Below are 17,274 nucleotides of genomic sequence, written 5' to 3' on the forward strand. Positions count from 1 at the left end.
GGATTGCTGTCAGCAAATGAGAGAACTGTTAGAGCTCTTTATTCAATACGTCAATCCAACTGTGAAGCAGGTATTTCTGATTAAAGCGGGTTTTAGATTAATGCTGCAAGGTCCTGCTGGGCCCCAAACTGCATGTCCTGTCGTTCGCTGCCGTGCATTTCCACCTGCCGCTAGCTTCCGTCACGGCTTCAACTCTCTGCGGCAGACAGGGCGTTGCTCCAGACTTGTGTCTGTGAGCACGTGAGTGGGCCTCGGTGGGGAAAGAACAAGGGCTTCCTTTCAGGAGGCAGCATGTCCTGCTGCGCTCAGGCCTGGTCACGTGTTGAGCAGGGACCCTTTGGTGTCCAACTTGTGGCTTGAAGGGGGGAAACCAAGAGGTCTGCTTGCTTGGCCATGGTGCCGACGCCACTTCCTTTTCCCTTTTTAGACTGAAATGTATTGTACATGCCCTAAGACTTACCCGTCTATAGTGGTCCTAGTGTGCTCACAGAGTTGTGCAGCCATGCTCACTGTCTAATTCCAAAATGTTTTCTTCCCCAAGAGACACCCCGTTCCTGCCCCGCCCAGCCCCCTGCCCATTCCTCCGCTCCGAGTGTGCCTTCTGGATGTCGCATAGAGGTTCAGTCTCATCATTGGTGACTTCAGCCTCTTGTCACATGTAGATTTCCTCTCCCTGTTTTCTCTCGCTCTGACTCACATGCTGTGTGTCCCCTGGGGATCTGCTGGCTGTGTCACTGAGGCACCATTTCGCAGGTGCCTGCCCATGGAAGTGTTTCCAGGGGCAGGCGGATCCAGAGGCCTGGGGTGTGGTCAGACTCAGTCTTTGGCCTCAGCACTTCCTTGCTGTTCTGTATTTCCTTTTGCACTTTGCTGTGGGATAGCAATGCCCAGTGCCTGGTTATGTCTTCAGTTTTATTTTGAAGCAGATAGAACAGAGACTTCCAGCCTAATTGATGGATTCGGTGCAGATAGAATTTGTGGCATGCACTAGAGTTGTTGAGACATAGATTGATTACATTGTAGACTGATAGACCAAAACAGTGCCCCAGATCTCTTTTGTACTGGAAGGGGCCCTTGGAGCTATCCAGTAGGCTTTCTTTCTACCCGGGCGGGCTCACACGGTCGATAGGAAAGGGGGATGTTGTTAGCAGAGTCTAGCCTGTTGAAAGGAGATGCCATGTGGTTCGTGTGAGGAGACCGTGGAGGTAGTTCTGTCGCATGGTCAAAGGCACTTCAGAATTCTATTGCAAAAGTACATGAAGAAGAAAGGGTTTCCGTGTGTTGTGGGGATGACTACTCTTCAGTATGGAAAAGACAGAAAGGAATTCAAAGGGTAAGATTATTTGGCGGCTTTTTAAAAAAAATTTTTAATTTATTTTTATTTTTATTTTTTTTAATTTTAATTTTGTATTGTTATTCTATTTGGTGGCTTTTAAGTCCCAGAGATACGAACAGTCAGGCCTTGTAGGTGTGGATGCTTGGGAACCCAGTTTTGTGCTAACGTGTTTTCAGTCCTGTGGGAGGGAGCACAGAAACATGCCAGGTGTGCAGATGGTATGAAATCCTTGTGCACCATAAACTTCCCAGTGGGTGGGGCTCAGTCATAGGAGCTCATGGAACTTTGCGTCTAGTCACCAAGGTGAGAGGACAGGGGCCTCAGCGACACAGAGGCATCTGAACTGTGCTGAAGAGAGAGTGGGCCTGGAAGTCATGACGTAGGTCCCTGGAAAGTAGCATGTCAGGCAGGTAAAGCAGACGGCACATACCGCCTGGAGTCTCTTGAGGCCTGTCATCTGCACTTAGGGACACAGCAAAGGACACACACATGGTCACTGCACAGAGCGTAGGGATCGCCCTGTGCAGAACTTACTGAAGATCTGCAGATTCAGCCCCAAAAGTGCAGAGACTGAGCGGGAACGTGACTGGGGACTAAAACTGAGACAGTGGTGACAGGGTTACAGCTTTATCTCCAGGTAACTATGGAGGGAGACTAGGGCATGTGCTTTGTGATATGGAAGAGGTAAATTTGAAGCAAGTATGTGTAAGTATTGTTTCACATAGCAGGTGTAAAATGTTTGCAACTTATTTCCCTAAGAGGTAACAGCTTGGACAGGAATAATTCTAAAGTGGTGCATGTTAGTGGATTATTACAGGACATTTGAATCTTTTGAGGTGCAGCACATCCCAGGCCTCTGAAGTGGAGACGATGGTGTGATCCCACAAGGCTGATTCACAAGCTGTTTCTTATTGCTCCTGCTAAGACAAAATACTGGGACTAGATGAACAAGTTTTGTCGTCTTTAGTATGACATGGTTTTTAATCGTGGGAAAAGCCTAATGCATTCCTCTCTCCAGTCCTGTACCCTCCATTGGTATTAAGAAGAGGTTTTTAATGTATTTTGGGATGGAGTTGTTTTAGAACATCGATTCCCTCGGGGCTGCTTCTACTTAAAAGTCAAAGAGTATTAGTATGAATATAAACTCATTGTCTTTTCTGTTTGTCTTCTTCTGCAGAAATATTTTGTAATTTCTCACTTTATACTTTGGCAATTAAGTAGCAAGGAACTGGAATTGAGTTGATTTCCTTTTGCATTTCTTTTTCAGTCAATTTGGTACTTCTTGATGTTTTAGAAAAAAGATTGCATGCAGATGGTTAACTGAAAATGCTTAGTGTTTTTTTTTTTCCAGCATGCAATTTTTTGGGGGAAGGCAAGAGACTCTAGTTATTTTCTGTCATAAATTTTGATGATTTTAAAATACTGAGCCACAAGGTTACTAGGAATCATAATAACGTTTCCTCTGGGTTTTGATGACTTTTATAAGATAGATCATCATTTTAAAAGTTCTTATTTTCAAATATGCAGGAGTTGGAAAAAGTAGGTTTACATTTTATATAAAAAAAAATACAAAAATTAATAAAATAGCCCTGGCTGTTGTAGCTCAGTGGATTGGGTGTAGGCTGGGAACCAAAGGGTCGCCAGTTCGATTCCCAGTCAGGGCACGTGCCTGGGTTGCAGGCCAGGTCCCCAGTAAGGGAGTGCATGAGAGGCAACCTCACATTGATGTTTCTCTTCCTCTCTTTCTCCCTCCCTTCTTCTCTCTCTAAAAATAAACAAATAAAACCTTAAAAAAGAGAAAAAAAATTTTAATAATAAAGTAATACAAGAATAAAACTGTTTTGCATACTCACAACTGTAAACTTACTTTTTCCCACCCCAGAATAATAAAAGCACATGGCATAAAGTGTAAAAACTACAGAGCGGTGCACACTGAAAAATGTTTTCTGCCAGTTACCTAGATCTCCTGTATTGAGGCCACCACTGTGACCAGTTTCTTGTATATTTGCACAGAGAGACTGTAGGATTATACAAACACATACACTTGTATATTTTTTTTTTACACAAAAGATAACATTATCGCACACACTCTCCAGGATATTGCTTTTTTCACCGAAATTAAATGTTGTTGATTGGGCGTTGACAGAGCCTGTGGGGCCGTTCCCAGGCTTCTGTGTGCGGGAGTGAGGCTTCAGGGGCGTCTCTGTGCATCTGCACTGCACCCGTGGGCACGGTAGCTTTTGTATTACGGTTATTTTTGACATCCTCAGGCAGCGAGTGTCAACCTTTTTCATCTTCTCATGGCACACATAAACTAACTCTTAAAATTCTGCAGTGCACCAAAAGACGTATTTTTTTTTTGGCCGATGTCACAAAAAATAGTTATAATTTTCATTCATTCACATTGGATGGCTGTTGTTGTCTTGGCTGCTGTCATTTTCTTATTTGACATTCTGAAGGAAAAGAGGTCCATACCCCTGACTCAGTAGTCAGGTACTTCCTGTTTTAAAAATTCTTCTGACATGCTGGTTGAAAATTGCTGCCCTAAGGTATACACCCTGTATATATTATACACAAAAATTCTAGCAGGGGTTATTGTTTTATTTCCCTTTTGTAATAAAAGTGAAACTCCATAATGATGCATCTGAGCATAATTTCTCAGTAGAATGAACTGCAAGAATTTCCATTTGTGTGTCTCTCTCTCATCTTCTCATCGAAGATTTTGGTGCCTCTGATTCTGCTGCAACAAATGCTGTCGGAGCTGACGAGGCGCGGTCAGGAGCCCCTGAGCGCCCTGCTGCAGTTCGGGGTGACCTACCTGGAGGACCACGCAGCGGACTTCATCATCCAGCAGGGCGGCTGGGTATGTGCTGTGGCTTTAAAAATCTGTTCTTGAGAAAAATTAAGCATAGATTTAATATTATGAATATCATCATTTAATATCATCTAATACTGATTGTGTGACAACCCATGGAGAGGCCGTTCTAGAGTTTCAGTTAAACTGCTGAGTTTTTATGTATAGTGAATTGATATGTGGTATTTTTAAGTAGTGCTCTTAAGTAGCTCTAATTATGAAGCATTTCATAGTAACAAAAAATATGTAAATAACTAAGGGATAAGGAAATAAAATTAACACCTTTGTAAAAGAACACAGCCAACACTTGGGAATTTCCTCATATGTCCCTCCTAGATTTCTACCTGATGCTACCTATTCACAAGGGTAGCTCCTATTTTGCTTTCTTTATTATAATTTAAACACATGTATCTGCATATATACATAAACATGTACCTATCCCTAGACAATATATTATTTTGTGTGTTTTGAATTTTATGTAAATAGTATCATCCTACATTTATTCTTCTGTACCTTGCTTTTTCACTCAATAGTATGTTCTTGAGATTTACCTAGGTCATTGTTTCTCAACCCTTTTTTTATTATTATACCTCTAAGGATCCTTTTTAGACATTTTTATCCTAATTATCTCCCTCCTCCCCCCATGAAATTTTAGTATCACAGATATAGGCCCGTGTACTGTGGTGTGTTGGAAGGCCACAGCCGTTGTGATAGTTAAGGTTTTCCTACCTCTCCCAACTAGTTTTTACCTCCTAACCCTTCCCCTTAGAGTGCACAATCCAGGTTGATGCGCTGGCTGATGTTTGGTATTCCATTGTGCAAACACACCACAGTTTGTTTATTTATAATTTATTCATCTATCATCAGCAGACATTTTCACTTTTTTGCTGTCACAAACATTCTTTTATGAACATCCTTGCACGTAGGTGCCAGGGTTGCTCTGGGTCTATACTTCAGAGTGGAATTTCCAGGTCTGAGCGTACAGGTGTGTTCTGGTTTACAAGACAAAGCCAAAGTGTTTTCCAACTTACCTTTGTCGGCATTTATAAGAATTTTTGTTACTCTACATCTTTCCTAACATTTAATATTGTCAGACTTAATTTTTAAAGTCATTTTTAAAAATAAGTTTACTTTGGAATAATTTTAGATTTATAAAAAAGTTATAAAGTGTTTCTCTATGCAGTCCACACAGTTTTCTCTGGTTTATCATCGTATGTAACTATGGTATCTTTGTCAAAATGATTGAATTTCCATGTTGATTTTATGCCCCATAAATTTCTTGAGCTTTCGTATTAATTCTGATGATTTATTTCTAGGTTCCCTTGGGTTTTCTACAGAGAAAACCCCACACCATTTGTGAACAGTGATAGTTTTTTCTTTGACAAACTGTCTTTTTTAAAACACGGCATTAATCAGGATCTGCGGCATGATAGGAATAGTTGTGGAGGCCTCCTTGTCTTTCTCCCGATGCTAAAATGAGTGCTTTCGGTGGCTTCCCCACTGAGTTGTGCCAGTCTTGGTGGGTGAGGCTGGCCTGTCGGTTTTCATATCCGGTCTCAGTGTGAAGGGCACACTGGCTTCATAAAAGAAGGTGGAATTGGGAAGAATTCTTCTCTATCGGGATCAGTTTATGTGAGATTGAAATTATTTGTGTCTTGCTTCCTATGGCGTACCTGTAGAACCACCTGGTGTTTTATCCAAGGGAAGGTTTCTGGTTTTCTTGTCAGTTTTTGATGATATTTCTAGGATATGATCCTAGAAAATCTTTAGTTATATTGGCATAGAGCTGCTTTACCCCTCTTTATTTTAGAGGGGAAGGTACAGTGGGTTTTTATGTCTTCATTCTCTTATACAGCTTACTTTTTAAAAATCATTCTATTTTGGAGAATTTCAAACATCTGTGAAAAAGATGGGCTAGTGTAATGAGCCCCCATCACTGGGGCACAGCAGTCCTTGACTCATTGCCTGTTGTGCTTTATCCACACTCTACCTACTTCCACTCTTCTTACTTTTTATTCTCACCTGAGGATGTGTTTGTTGATTTTAGAGAGGGGGGGGAAACAACAGTGTGAGAGAAACATCAATTGGTTGCCTCCCATAGGTGCTGGTCTGGGTATTGAACCCACAGTCACATGGGACGACGCTCCCACCAGCTGAACTACACGGCCAGGGCACTTCCACTGTTAATAGTATTTTGAAGCAAAATGCAGACATCATATAATTTTATCTATAAAAATTTCAGTATGGGCCCTGGCTGGTGTGGCTTAGTGGATTGAGCACTGGCCTGTGAACCAAAGGGTCACCAGTTCAGTCCCCAGTCAGGGCATAGGGCTGGGTTGCAGGCCAGGTCCCCAGAAGGGGGCACATGAGAGGCAACCACACACTGATGTTTCTCTCCCTCGCTTTTTCTCCCTCCCATCCCCTCTCTAAAAATAAATTAAAACATTAAAAAAAAAAAAAAAAGAAAAAGAAACTTTGAAAAGTTTCACTATGGGTTTCTACAAAATAAAGGCTCTCTAAACAATACCATTACTACATCAAAAAAAATAATAATTTTTTCATATCAAATATCTTGTTAGTATTCAAATTTCCAAATGTCTCAAAACATCCTTTTTTAATCTCTTCGACATACATAAGGAGCTATATTTCCCTTTGTATTTCTATTATTCTTAATTCCTTTTTTGTTTTTATTTACTTAAAATAATTTTTTATTGCCAAGATATATTTTTTTCTCATGTCTTGTTTTTGTTTGTTTAATAACTGTAAGTTCAAGGTTAGGGAAGTTGCCCTTTCTCTAGAAAATCAAAACAACCAAGCTATTTATATCATTTACTAACCTTATCTTGTTTTAAAAGATTGATGGTAGTTATCATGCAAGAGTAAGGTTTTCACAGGGTGGGGCAAAAGTAGTTTTACAGTATTTGCATAGAGAAGAATACAATAATTAATAAATAATAATACAAGAATAATCTGTTTCGCATACTCACAACTATAAACCTGCTTTTGCCCCACACTGTACTATGAATCATGCAAGTCAGTAAAAGACAAAATTATAATTTGTTGGTGACATTTGTGAAAAAGAGCCCTTGAAAATTTCTAAACAGGAGTAACCTCTGTGAGGAAATTCTGAAGTGTCTTACAGGCCAAGAAGGGACTAGGGTTAGTAAAATGCCTGCCCAGAGTTTGAATATAGTACTGGGGTGGGGGAGAGTCACTGGGACTGGGTCAGTAGAAGCTGGGTGGCAGGGCGGTTCCCACTCGCTGAGTCTCTGGTTCAGATGAGCTGGCCTGAAGTGCCCCCCTTCCCAGGCCCCTGCTTTCCAGGGTGGCCGGGGTGTGTGCAGGCCCAGCCTCAAGAAAGAGACACAGAGTGAGTACTGTAAGAGATTGTGCAGAGAAAACACCCACTTTTGTTATGGCCCCACCCATCCTCATCCTTTTTTTTTTTATTGTGATTTGTATTTATTTATGGACACTGTTTTTTACCAGGCACCCCATATGGCCAGGCTGGAGGTTTGTGCGGATTGTGCTGCATGCCAGTGACAGTGATAGTGACGGTGAAGGAGCGGCTCCCGGCCAGTTCCACTCACGTGAACTCCCTGCAGCAGGCACATTCAGAAACAGAGGGCGATGACTGGTTGTGTGGGGCCAAAGGGGGGAGACTAGGGAATGACTGCTAAGGGTTTCTTGTTTTGAAGTGATGGAAATGTTCAGGAAGTCGATAGTGGTGAAATGTTATTGCACAGCATTGTGAATATACTAAAACCCACAGAATTGTACATCTAAAAATGGTGAATGTTAGGTTATGTGAATGTTCCAAAGGTAGATGTCAATACTAAAAAAAGAACCACGTTCGGATGGTTGCCTCTGTCCTGCCGTTTGCTTTGGAGGCGCCTGCAGGAGAAATTCCAGAGGTTGGTTCCCGCCGCCCCCCCCCCTCTTTATTTCCCAGCTCATGTTGAGATGGTTGAATGTCTAATCTCAAGTTCCCAGGAGGTAGCAGAGGCCATTTATATCACGTTTTTTCAAAAATGGAACTAGATCTTTTTTGCTAAGTCATGACCATTGTAAAAAAAAAATAACGTAAGACGCTTGCCTTGTGACCCTGTCCTCCAGAAACAGCCCTGTGTCGAGCACTGTCGTTTCCAAAGAGACCGAGTTTTTCCGTTTTGTGGTGTCTCTCTTTGGAAGAGATGAGAGAGGAGGGGAAAGTTTAATTGCCAGGGAAGGGTATTATTTCAAGCTGCTTTTACTTTTTAAATTTTTTCTATGTAGATGTATTTTATTTTATTTTTTACTTCTATTAGCATTTATTTTATCGTGAATTTTCTCCTGGGCAGTAGTTTCTGTTTCTTCACTTTATTCTGGGATATCTTTTTCTTCTGTCCAACCTCCTTTCTGGTTTAGGGGCCATCACGCTTTTTCAGCAGCAGCATCTCCACGTGGCCGGGAGCTCTCCAAGCATTGCGCTGCGGTCCTGGGAGCTTTGCTCACCAGGGTGTGCTTGGTGACCAGCGAGTGTGCATCTAAACCCTTCAGTTCAGCATTGCCCCCTGCATTTTTACGCACATGCAGCAAAAATTCAGCACTGTTTTTGGGCCATTGACCCTGCTTCCAGTCCCACAGGTGGAACAGCGCGCATCTGCCAACTCCACCATTGTCGATGACAGAATGGCACACATGGCTTCTGTAAAATGACATCTTTCAGATGCTTGGTGGCATTTCAAACATGCACATCTTTGGTGGCTTGGAAAGTTTCAGGAGTGTTCTTGAACACAAAGATTTGAACCTCTCAATTTGCATAGTTTTTTGGCATGACCTCTGAAAATGAATTGCCAAATCAATTTCTGAGGTCACCTCAGGCTGCTATGGGGAGAGAGCTAGATGGCATTTAGAGTGGCTCTGTCCCCTCCTCATGCCTCCCAAAATAATAGCCATCGAAATGAAACGATGACAAAAAGAACAATGAAAAATAGCATCGTTTATCGAGTGCTTACTGTGTACAAGGCACTAGCTGAGCACTATAAATATTACATCTAGTTCTATGACAGTTTTATTAAGTCATCATTCCCATTTTGTTTATGAAGAAATTAAAGTTTAAAAAAAGTTAAGCAAGACATTCATAACTGCATAGCTGGCGCGTGGTGGAAGTGGGATTCAAGACACTTCTTATTTTACTACAAACACTGCATTGTTAATTACTGTGCTGGTTTGCCTCTCTACTTGCATTCATTGCTGGACGATCTGATGCCTATCGGGACCTCTTCTTGACATTGCAGCAGGATCGGGGTAGATGGGCGCCACTCAGAATGTTGGTTGACATTATGGTCCTGTGATTTGCTTAGTTATATTTCTGGCTTTCCTTTTTTGTGGACTAGTTAGAGGGACTACTGATTTACATTAGACCCTTAGTGTACACGGAACTTAGTGTACAAGTTACTGGTCTTGATTAAAGAGTAAAATTAGTCTACTTTACGTATCCTAGTCACACTCTCCACAGCATTTGAGTTCCATCCACACTTTTTGTAAAACTCTGCACTTCTGACATGACACTCTGTTGGCTCTCTTCCTGTCTTTCTGATCATGTCTAACTTCTGGGCTCCCCAGCACCCTGCACACATGCCTGTCTGAAATTCGATCACATTTAAGTTTGTCACTACTGGTCATTCATTTATTTATTTTTAGAGAGAGGGGAAGGGAGGGAGAAAGAGGGAAGAAACATCCATGTGTGGTTGCTTCTCGCACGCCCCCTGCTGGGGACCTGGCCTGCAACCCAGGCCTGTGCCCTGACTGGGAATAGAACTGGGGACCCTTTGGTTCTCAGCTTGGTGCTCAATCCACTGAGCCACACCAGCCAGGGCCACATGCCAGTCGTTATATCTACAGTGAATTTTTTACGAACAAGAATTAGGTCTCATTCATTCTTATCACTCTGGTGCCTAACACAGCACCTACTAGTCCATAGGCACACAGTGGGTCCTATTAAACTAAACTGTTAAATGTGAAAATGAAAACTGATACTATTTGCTTTTAGAAAGACTCCCGTTTCTGGTGTCCCTGATTGTCATTTTGTAGAGCAGGCATCACGGACTAGCCATTTCCCCTTTTCCTGTTGAGTAAAGTTCATACTGCTTAGTTCTGTCACATTCCTTTACAGTCCTGTCATAACTGAACTTCCTGTTCTTCTTTACAAGAACTGTACACTAACCTAGGCTACTTCCTGTTCCCCTTTTCCTCTTTCTGTGCTTCTGCTGGTATTATATCTTCTATGTGGCTCTCACCATGAACGCTTCTACAACCTTCAGATGTCAGCAGGATGTAGATGCTGGTTCCCCCATGACGCTTTCAGGTCACCTCCCCACCCTCTCCAGCCTGCACCAGAGAGTCAGTTCTCCATCTGAACTCTTTTTCTTTTAAAGGTTTTATCTATTTACTTTTAGAGAAGGAGGGAGAAAGAGAGGGAGAGAAACATCAATGCGTGGTTGCCTCTCCCGCACTTCCTACTGGGGGGACTTGGCCTGCAACCCAGGCCTGCGCCCTGACTGGGAATAGAACCAGTGACCCTTTGGTTGGCAGGCCAGCGCTCAGTCCACTGAGCCTCACCAGCCAGGACTCCGTCTGAACTCTTCATAGTGCTTTGGCCAGGGCATAGCATTGTTTTTGTGCTCTGCTAAGTCATTAGTTCCTTGAGAGCAAGTTTCTCACCTTATTTTCTCTGTTAGTTTGCATTAGTTATTGCATCGAATATATATAAATTCAATTAAATATGAACTTTTTATTTTTTTTAGCTTCAGGGAAACTAGTCAGAGGACCATCTCTTAAAAATTCTTCCTCTGCATTGATCTACAAATAAGTGCATTGAATCCAGAAAGTACCGTAGGTTTAAACAATGTATTGTGTTTGTTCCTTTGCTCCAGATTTACGTCTATTTAAACTATATTTACCATTCCTTGTGTTGACTCTCCTGCTCTTTTTCTAGGGCACCGTCTTTAATCTTGAGTCTGAGGAGGAGGAGGACCCTGGAGTTGTTGCCGAAGACAGCAATGACATCTACATCCTGCCCAGCGACAACTCTGGACAGGTCAGTCCTCCAGAGTCTCCCACTGTGACCACTTCCTGGCAGTCGGAGAGCTTACCAGTTTCCCTGTCCACCAGCCAGAGCTGGCACACTGAGAGCCTCCCGGTGTCCCTGGGTCCCGAGTCTTGGCAGCAAATTGCCGTGGACCCAGAAGTCAAAAGCTTAGACAGCAACGGGGCTGGAGAGAAGAGTGAGAACAACTCCTCCAACTCTGACATCGTGCATGTGGAGAAGGAAGAGATCCCCGAGGGCGCAGGAGAGGCTGCTGCGGCTCCTGGAGTCTTGTCAACCAGGGGGCTGCAAGAAGTGTTCCCGGAAGCCCCTGCTTCCTCGCTTCCACGGATCACTGCCACCTCCTTGCTGCAGATGCGGGAGCCTGCAAAGGTGACTGCTGTGGAAAAGGTTAGCCTGGCGCCCTCCTTGGCTGTAGAACCTGGTGAAGCAGAGGAGCAGGCGGTGCCTGTGCTGGAGCCCAAGGGAACACTGCGGAGTGAGGGGACGGAAGCAAAGGGAGAGCGTCTCCTGCCAGGGCCCTCCCTGGCCGGTGAGGAGAGGGCCCTGCCACCAGCCAGGGGCACAACTACGCTACTGTTTGGAGGGGCCGCCGCTGTTGCTGCCCTGGTGGTGGCAGTCGGGGTGGCGTTGGCTCTGAGGAAGAAATAGCACGTTTCTCAGAAGAGACAGCAAGAATGTTAGGTTTTGGCTGTGCTGAGTGTGAGCCATCAGCAGCTGCCTGCACGACTGTGGAGCATGCTCAGGTCACCCAGGCAGGAGGATGGGAGGTGGCGATACTCATGGGTGTCTGACTGTGAGTCCCAAGGGCCGTGGTTCAGGCTTGACTCTGGGTCTCAGGAGTGAAGTCCTTCATCGGGCACAGGTTTCTGAACCTCTGCACCAATGTTATCTTGATAATTCTTTGTTGTGGGAAGCTGTCTTGTGCATTATAGAATGTTTAGCAACATCCCTGGCCTCTACCTGCTAAATACCATACCATCCTCCTCCAGTCATGACAGCCAAAAGTATTCCCTGACATCGCCAAATGTCCCCTGGGGGTGCAATTGCCCCCCCTGCAGAGCCACAGCTTAGAGGGGGAGGGTTATGTTGGAAGCCTCGGGATGGCAGTACCCCTCAGCCACGACTGGTTTTGCCCTCGGATGCCCTCCTTCCTGACGCTCGTGCGCCCTTCTGCAATTCTTCTCTCTGGCTCTTCTTGCCCGCCATTTTGGTCCTGTCACATGAGGGGGCTCTGCCCTGTGTCTCAGGTGCCACATGGCTCCTCTTCGCACCAAGTTTCCTCCAAGATCCATGGAGAGATCTTGCTCTGTTCTGTCCCTGTCATGTCCCCAACTCTTCTCAACAGCTTCCACTGGTAAAGACACTGCCCTTAGTCATCTTTCAAAGAGAGGGAGGTGCTGTGCTGCGGTGGGTCACAGGCTCCCAGACCCGTCTTATGGAGCAGATGGCTCACATGACCTCTGGCCCTGCAGGTACGGCCCAAATGAGCACAGGGCCACTGTCTGGGGCCAGGGCCTTGGACTCAGTCTTCTTCCGGGTCGGCGAGCTGGCTCCTTGCAGTCCTTACCGACCACCTGAATCGTAATTCTTAATAAATACAGAAAGTCTCTTAAATGTCATTGAAATAAAAAGTATGAAAAGAGAAGCTTGACTTTCTTGGTTACCCCGAAGATTCTAGTTTGGCTCCTTCACTGAACTCTGCCCAGTCCAGTGCCAGGATGCGGAACAGATGGTCCTAAGTGGCGTGTGCTGTTGCGAATCAGTGTGGTTTTCTTTCTTCCGCTGACCCCACCACCACAGGGTGGGGAGGGGTGTCTCTCTCTGTGCCCAGGGGTCTTGGTGTCATGATGTGGGCACACTTGCCTGACACCAGTCATCTCAGATTTATCTTAGCAAGTGGAACACATTACTTTTTAGATCCTGAAATTTGTGATAAAATTACCTATCCTAATCACCAAAAGTTGATGTTTTAAATATGCTTTCTTTTTTAAATTTATTTTTTAAAATTAACACTTCTCCCTAAAGCAATACTATGTAAAAGTTGGTCAAGCCTTGACTGATGTGGCTCAGTGGACTGAGCACCGGCCTGTGAACCAAAGGGTTGCCAGTTCCATTCCCAGTCAGGGCACAGGCCTGGGTTGCGGGCCAGGCCCCCGTGAGGGGTGCTCAAGAGGCACCCACACATTGATGTTGCTCTCCCTCTCTTTCTCCCCCCACTTCCCCTCTCTCTAAATCTTTAAAAATTGTGTCTGCACAGAGGAAGAGCAGGCTGGTGTGTCACCTTGATTTTTTCCCCCTTTTATAATAAAATATTTTCTTTACATTGTTCACACTTTGAAACTCTATTCTCAACCCCATTGGCTGAGCACATTTCAACACTAACAAACCAGGTTCATCTCTGAGCTGCCTGAGAGCAACATGTGGCTTAGGATCTTTGGGTCTGTGTCTCCACTAAAGCAAAGAACAGGCCGTGGGGATGCGATGCTGTCCTGCGCTGCTTTGTCGTCCCGGCTGTGGGACGGTCACACAAAGTCCTTGGCTGGCTGCGTTTTGCTGGGTCCTGGTAAATAGCTCTAATTTTCTCTCCAGTCGTGAGCTCCTGAGCAGAAACAGGGCGCGCTAGCACCCTGTTCTGTCCTCGTGGCCTTATCCCCGCCTCCCGCAAAGGGAGGGAGCGCCCAGAAGCTGCTCTGCAGAGCAGCTGTGAATTTTGATATTACGTTGAAGAGAAGATCACGTCTCACCCTCCCTTCTTCTAGTGGGGGCAGGCAGTAGGAAGCCATTCCTTCTTGTCCCCTTACTTACCTAACATCTGAATCTGAGGTGAAAGGATGATTCGGAAGAAATCCAACGTGCTTACAGAACTCAAATGCAGGAACAAGATCACTGTTCGTCATTCCTCATTCTTCGAACTGATTTGTTAGTCCTCCACAGCTCTTCTTAACTGCTCTGCTGGGTGGAAGGGTTTCTGGTCACCTGGCAAAAAGCCAGTGCCTGTTTCTTGAGAAAAGTAACACGAATTAAAGAACGCTAATTTATCCTCTGTAATAAAATGGTAATTCCGAGCCCGGGGAAATCAGTTTCTGTAGTGTGTGCCTTAGGGGGCTCTCCGATCACTGCCTTCTAGAAAGAAGGCTTTCTGGACGAAGAAGGACGACTTGACCTTCCGTTTCCCGCACTCGCCCCCGCCCCCGCCCCCGCCCCCGCCGCCTGCCCTTGCCCTTCTGTGCCTGGCCCTGGTCCGCACTGCAGGGACAGCCCTCGCACGCGGGCGGAGCGTGTGGAACCGCCACTGCCCTTCGCTTCCTCAGCCCTGCGCTCGCTCCCTCTGCTGGGGTCAAAGCCGAGCCTGCGCCCGCTCTTCTCCCAGAGGGATGACGACCGGTGGACAAATGTCAGGCCCATAGAATGTTTAAATTATTTTAAGAGCTGTTTTATAGAAATAAAAGGTATTGCAGGTAAAAAAAAATTGCCTTCTCTTCCTTTTCTCTTAATTTATTATGTCTTTTTACATGAACTTACCGTTCAAAAAATTTGAGACAGTAACATTTCCTCAATTCACAGAAGTAGCCTCTGGGCTCCGAACCAGCCCCTCAGAAGCCTCACGTCACTGGCAGCTCGGCCCGCGCTCGTGCCCGGAACCTCCCCGCGCGTTAGTGACGCCCCGTTCACGTACCACCCCAGGAGGCTCGGCGGGGCGTGGGTTCAGATTCAGGAGGCATATTTTGTCCATATTAGAATATCCCTTTTCATGAAAAAGTGTGGGTAATTATAATTTTGGCAAATAGTAGTTGAGCCTTTACTAATTTTTCTAAAGTCGAGCATATGAAGGCCATGAATTTTCCTGACTCCACGCTTTTCCAGTTTGCACCGTGTTTTGTGACCGGCCCAACAAGCACTGGCAGGACAGCCGTCTGCCGCACCCAGAGGCGGCCTGTGCGAGCCCCGGACTCCTTCGGATCTGTCCGGGGGGGCCCTGCGGGCTGGAGAGCGGCGGGAGACGGCACGACCTGGGAAGGGGCTCCTCTCGGGGCCTTCCTTTTCTTTTTAAAAAAAGATTTTCTTTTTAGAGACAGGTGAAGGGTAGGGAGGGAGGGAGGGAGAGACAGAGAAACATCAGTGTGTGGTTGCCTCTCGCACGCCCCCTACTGGGGACCTGGCCCGCAGCCCAGGCCTGTGCCCCGACTGGGAACCGGAGCGGCGTCCCCTTGGTGCGTGGGCCGGCGTTCAGTCCGCTGAGCCGCACCAGCTGGGGCCCGTTTGCCGCCTTAGTTCACATTGGGTGGGTATTTCCGTTTCTGCACCAGGGCGAGGCGCGTGGACAGGAGTCTGCGCCGAGTGGTGAGAAAGCAGCGCCGGGGACCCCTTTTCCCTCCCCTCCGTCCTGGCTGCTCACCTGTCGGCGTCGAGAGCGGTGGGGCCCCCGGGACCCAGTCCCAGGCCGGAGGCTCGCGCGGCCGGAGGTTGACCGCAGGCGCCGCCCCGTGGAAGCCCCGAGAAGCGGGGTCAGCAGCGCCTCATCCGTCGGCCAGTTTGAACTCGGCGCGGTCGTTCAGTCACCTCCATAGAGCAGGGTCGGAAATGTATTGCCGTCAGTGACGCAGCAAGGCTCTGTCTTTACCTCAAACCCACCGGCAGCGCCGGTCAGCCAGGCCCTCGGCTAGGAGCGGAGTTTACGCAGCGGGAGCCCAGCCCGGCGGCTGTGGCTCAGACGGAGCCGCCTGCTCTCAGGTGCGTTCGCGGGGCCTGAGTCACGCAGAGCAGCGGCTCGCTCTGGGATCTTCCCGCCCCCACCCTGAGGGGAGCTTTGAGTGACTGACCCCCTCAGGGCGCACTGTGCAATGCTACAAGAAAGTGGTCCGCGCGTGGACTATCAGAGCAAAACTTCCGACACTTCAAAATTAGCTGCTTGCGTACTGGCTGGTGTGTCTCAGTGGATTGAGCGCTGGCCTGCAAACCACCTGGGTCGTCCGTTGGCAGTGGGGGTACAGGCCTGGGTTGTGCCCCAGGTCCCCAGCAGGGGGCGGTGCAAGAGGAAACCACACAACGATGTTTCTTTCTCCCTCCCTCCCCCGTCTAAAATAAATAATTAAAAAAAATAGTTTGTCGTCCCCTTTCCCAGGAAAGGTGTAGAGTCTCCCCTGCTAAAGAGTCTGCAGTAACCCGGTCGTGAGGCCGGGGACAGCACGGGAAGAGCTCGGGGACTGTGCTGTGGTTCCTGCCCTGCGGCTAGCGTCCTGGTTGCCAGGAAACGCCTCTCCGCACTTCCGGAGAACGCAGAGCAAACCCAGGCCGGAGGAGGAGGGAGGCGGGGCTCACCCGCCGACTCAGCAGCCCTGAGCCTGGTGGGTAGCGCGGCCAGGTGCTCCCACATTACAAGAAACACCACGTTAGCAAGAGGGGAGGGAAGCCCTTGAACTTCTATGTAGCGTTTCCACTGTCTGGGAAAGAAAGCGCTGAAACGGCTTTCATCCCAGGGCCTGGAATGCGGGGAAGGGTCCACGGTGCCCGAAGGAACAAGCCCATGAAACAGCTCTGGTTAACTGTCGACCTCTGGTCGCTCTCTTACGAGGGACTCCTTAGTGCTCACAGAAAGATCCCATAACTAACTTTGGAAAGTGGCCCAATTTCCATTAACTGCCTCCTGTCGCGTATTCGTTTTAGGACAACATGAACAAAGGGGATCTGGAGCAAGATAAGGATTCGGGATAACAGACCCCCGCACGCACCTCAGTTTAGGTCGTCACGTGCCCCTGGGAAAGCGGGCACCGCCTTCACCCATCAGTATGTGACTTTGTCCTCCGGCCCCACCCACCACGGACGTCCTCAGAACGAAAGACTCTCTGCGGGCGCTGCCGGCTCTCGGCCGCCGCCTCAGCCCGAGCTGTGCCCGGAACCCCGCCGCCCCCGCCCGCTGTCCCCCTGGGGCCGCGTCACCGACAGGCGGGCGGCGCGCGGCCAGATCTGCCGAATGTAGCTGCGCACGCGTCG

At 47.0% G+C, this 17,274-nt stretch overlaps 1 protein-coding gene and 1 long non-coding RNA gene across 9 annotated transcripts in view; one reads left to right on the forward strand and one right to left on the reverse strand.

Annotated features, from left to right (window-relative positions):
* The window catches only part of BCL2L13 (BCL2 like 13), a 49,088-nt gene extending 34,336 nt beyond the window's left edge, over positions 1-14,752 (forward strand). For all 7 annotated transcript variants that reach the window (XM_045200446.3, XM_045200444.3, XM_045200445.3 and 4 more), the window contains 2 exons: positions 4,056-4,199; positions 11,170-14,752. In XM_045200446.3, coding sequence (XP_045056381.2) covers positions 4,056-4,199; positions 11,170-11,931 — 906 coding nt within the window. In that variant the 3' untranslated portion in view covers positions 11,932-14,752. The remainder of the gene's footprint in view (positions 1-4,055; positions 4,200-11,169) is intronic.
* LOC128779891 (uncharacterized) lies at positions 1,362-14,227 on the reverse strand. Of its 2 annotated transcripts, none has more exons than XR_008425957.1 (2): positions 14,089-14,227; positions 1,362-4,227 (listed from the first exon to the last, which is right to left on the reverse strand). It is a non-coding gene; the product is annotated as an uncharacterized lncRNA (long non-coding RNA). The 2 variants fall into 2 exon arrangements; XR_008425956.1 differs by having other exon boundaries at positions 1,362-4,222; positions 14,089-14,226.
* Positions 14,753-17,274: the final 2,522 nt, after the last annotated feature.

Source organism: Desmodus rotundus, chromosome 13 (genome assembly GCF_022682495.2).
Source record: "Desmodus rotundus isolate HL8 chromosome 13, HLdesRot8A.1, whole genome shotgun sequence".
Classification (NCBI taxonomy): domain Eukaryota; kingdom Metazoa; phylum Chordata; class Mammalia; order Chiroptera; family Phyllostomidae; genus Desmodus; species Desmodus rotundus.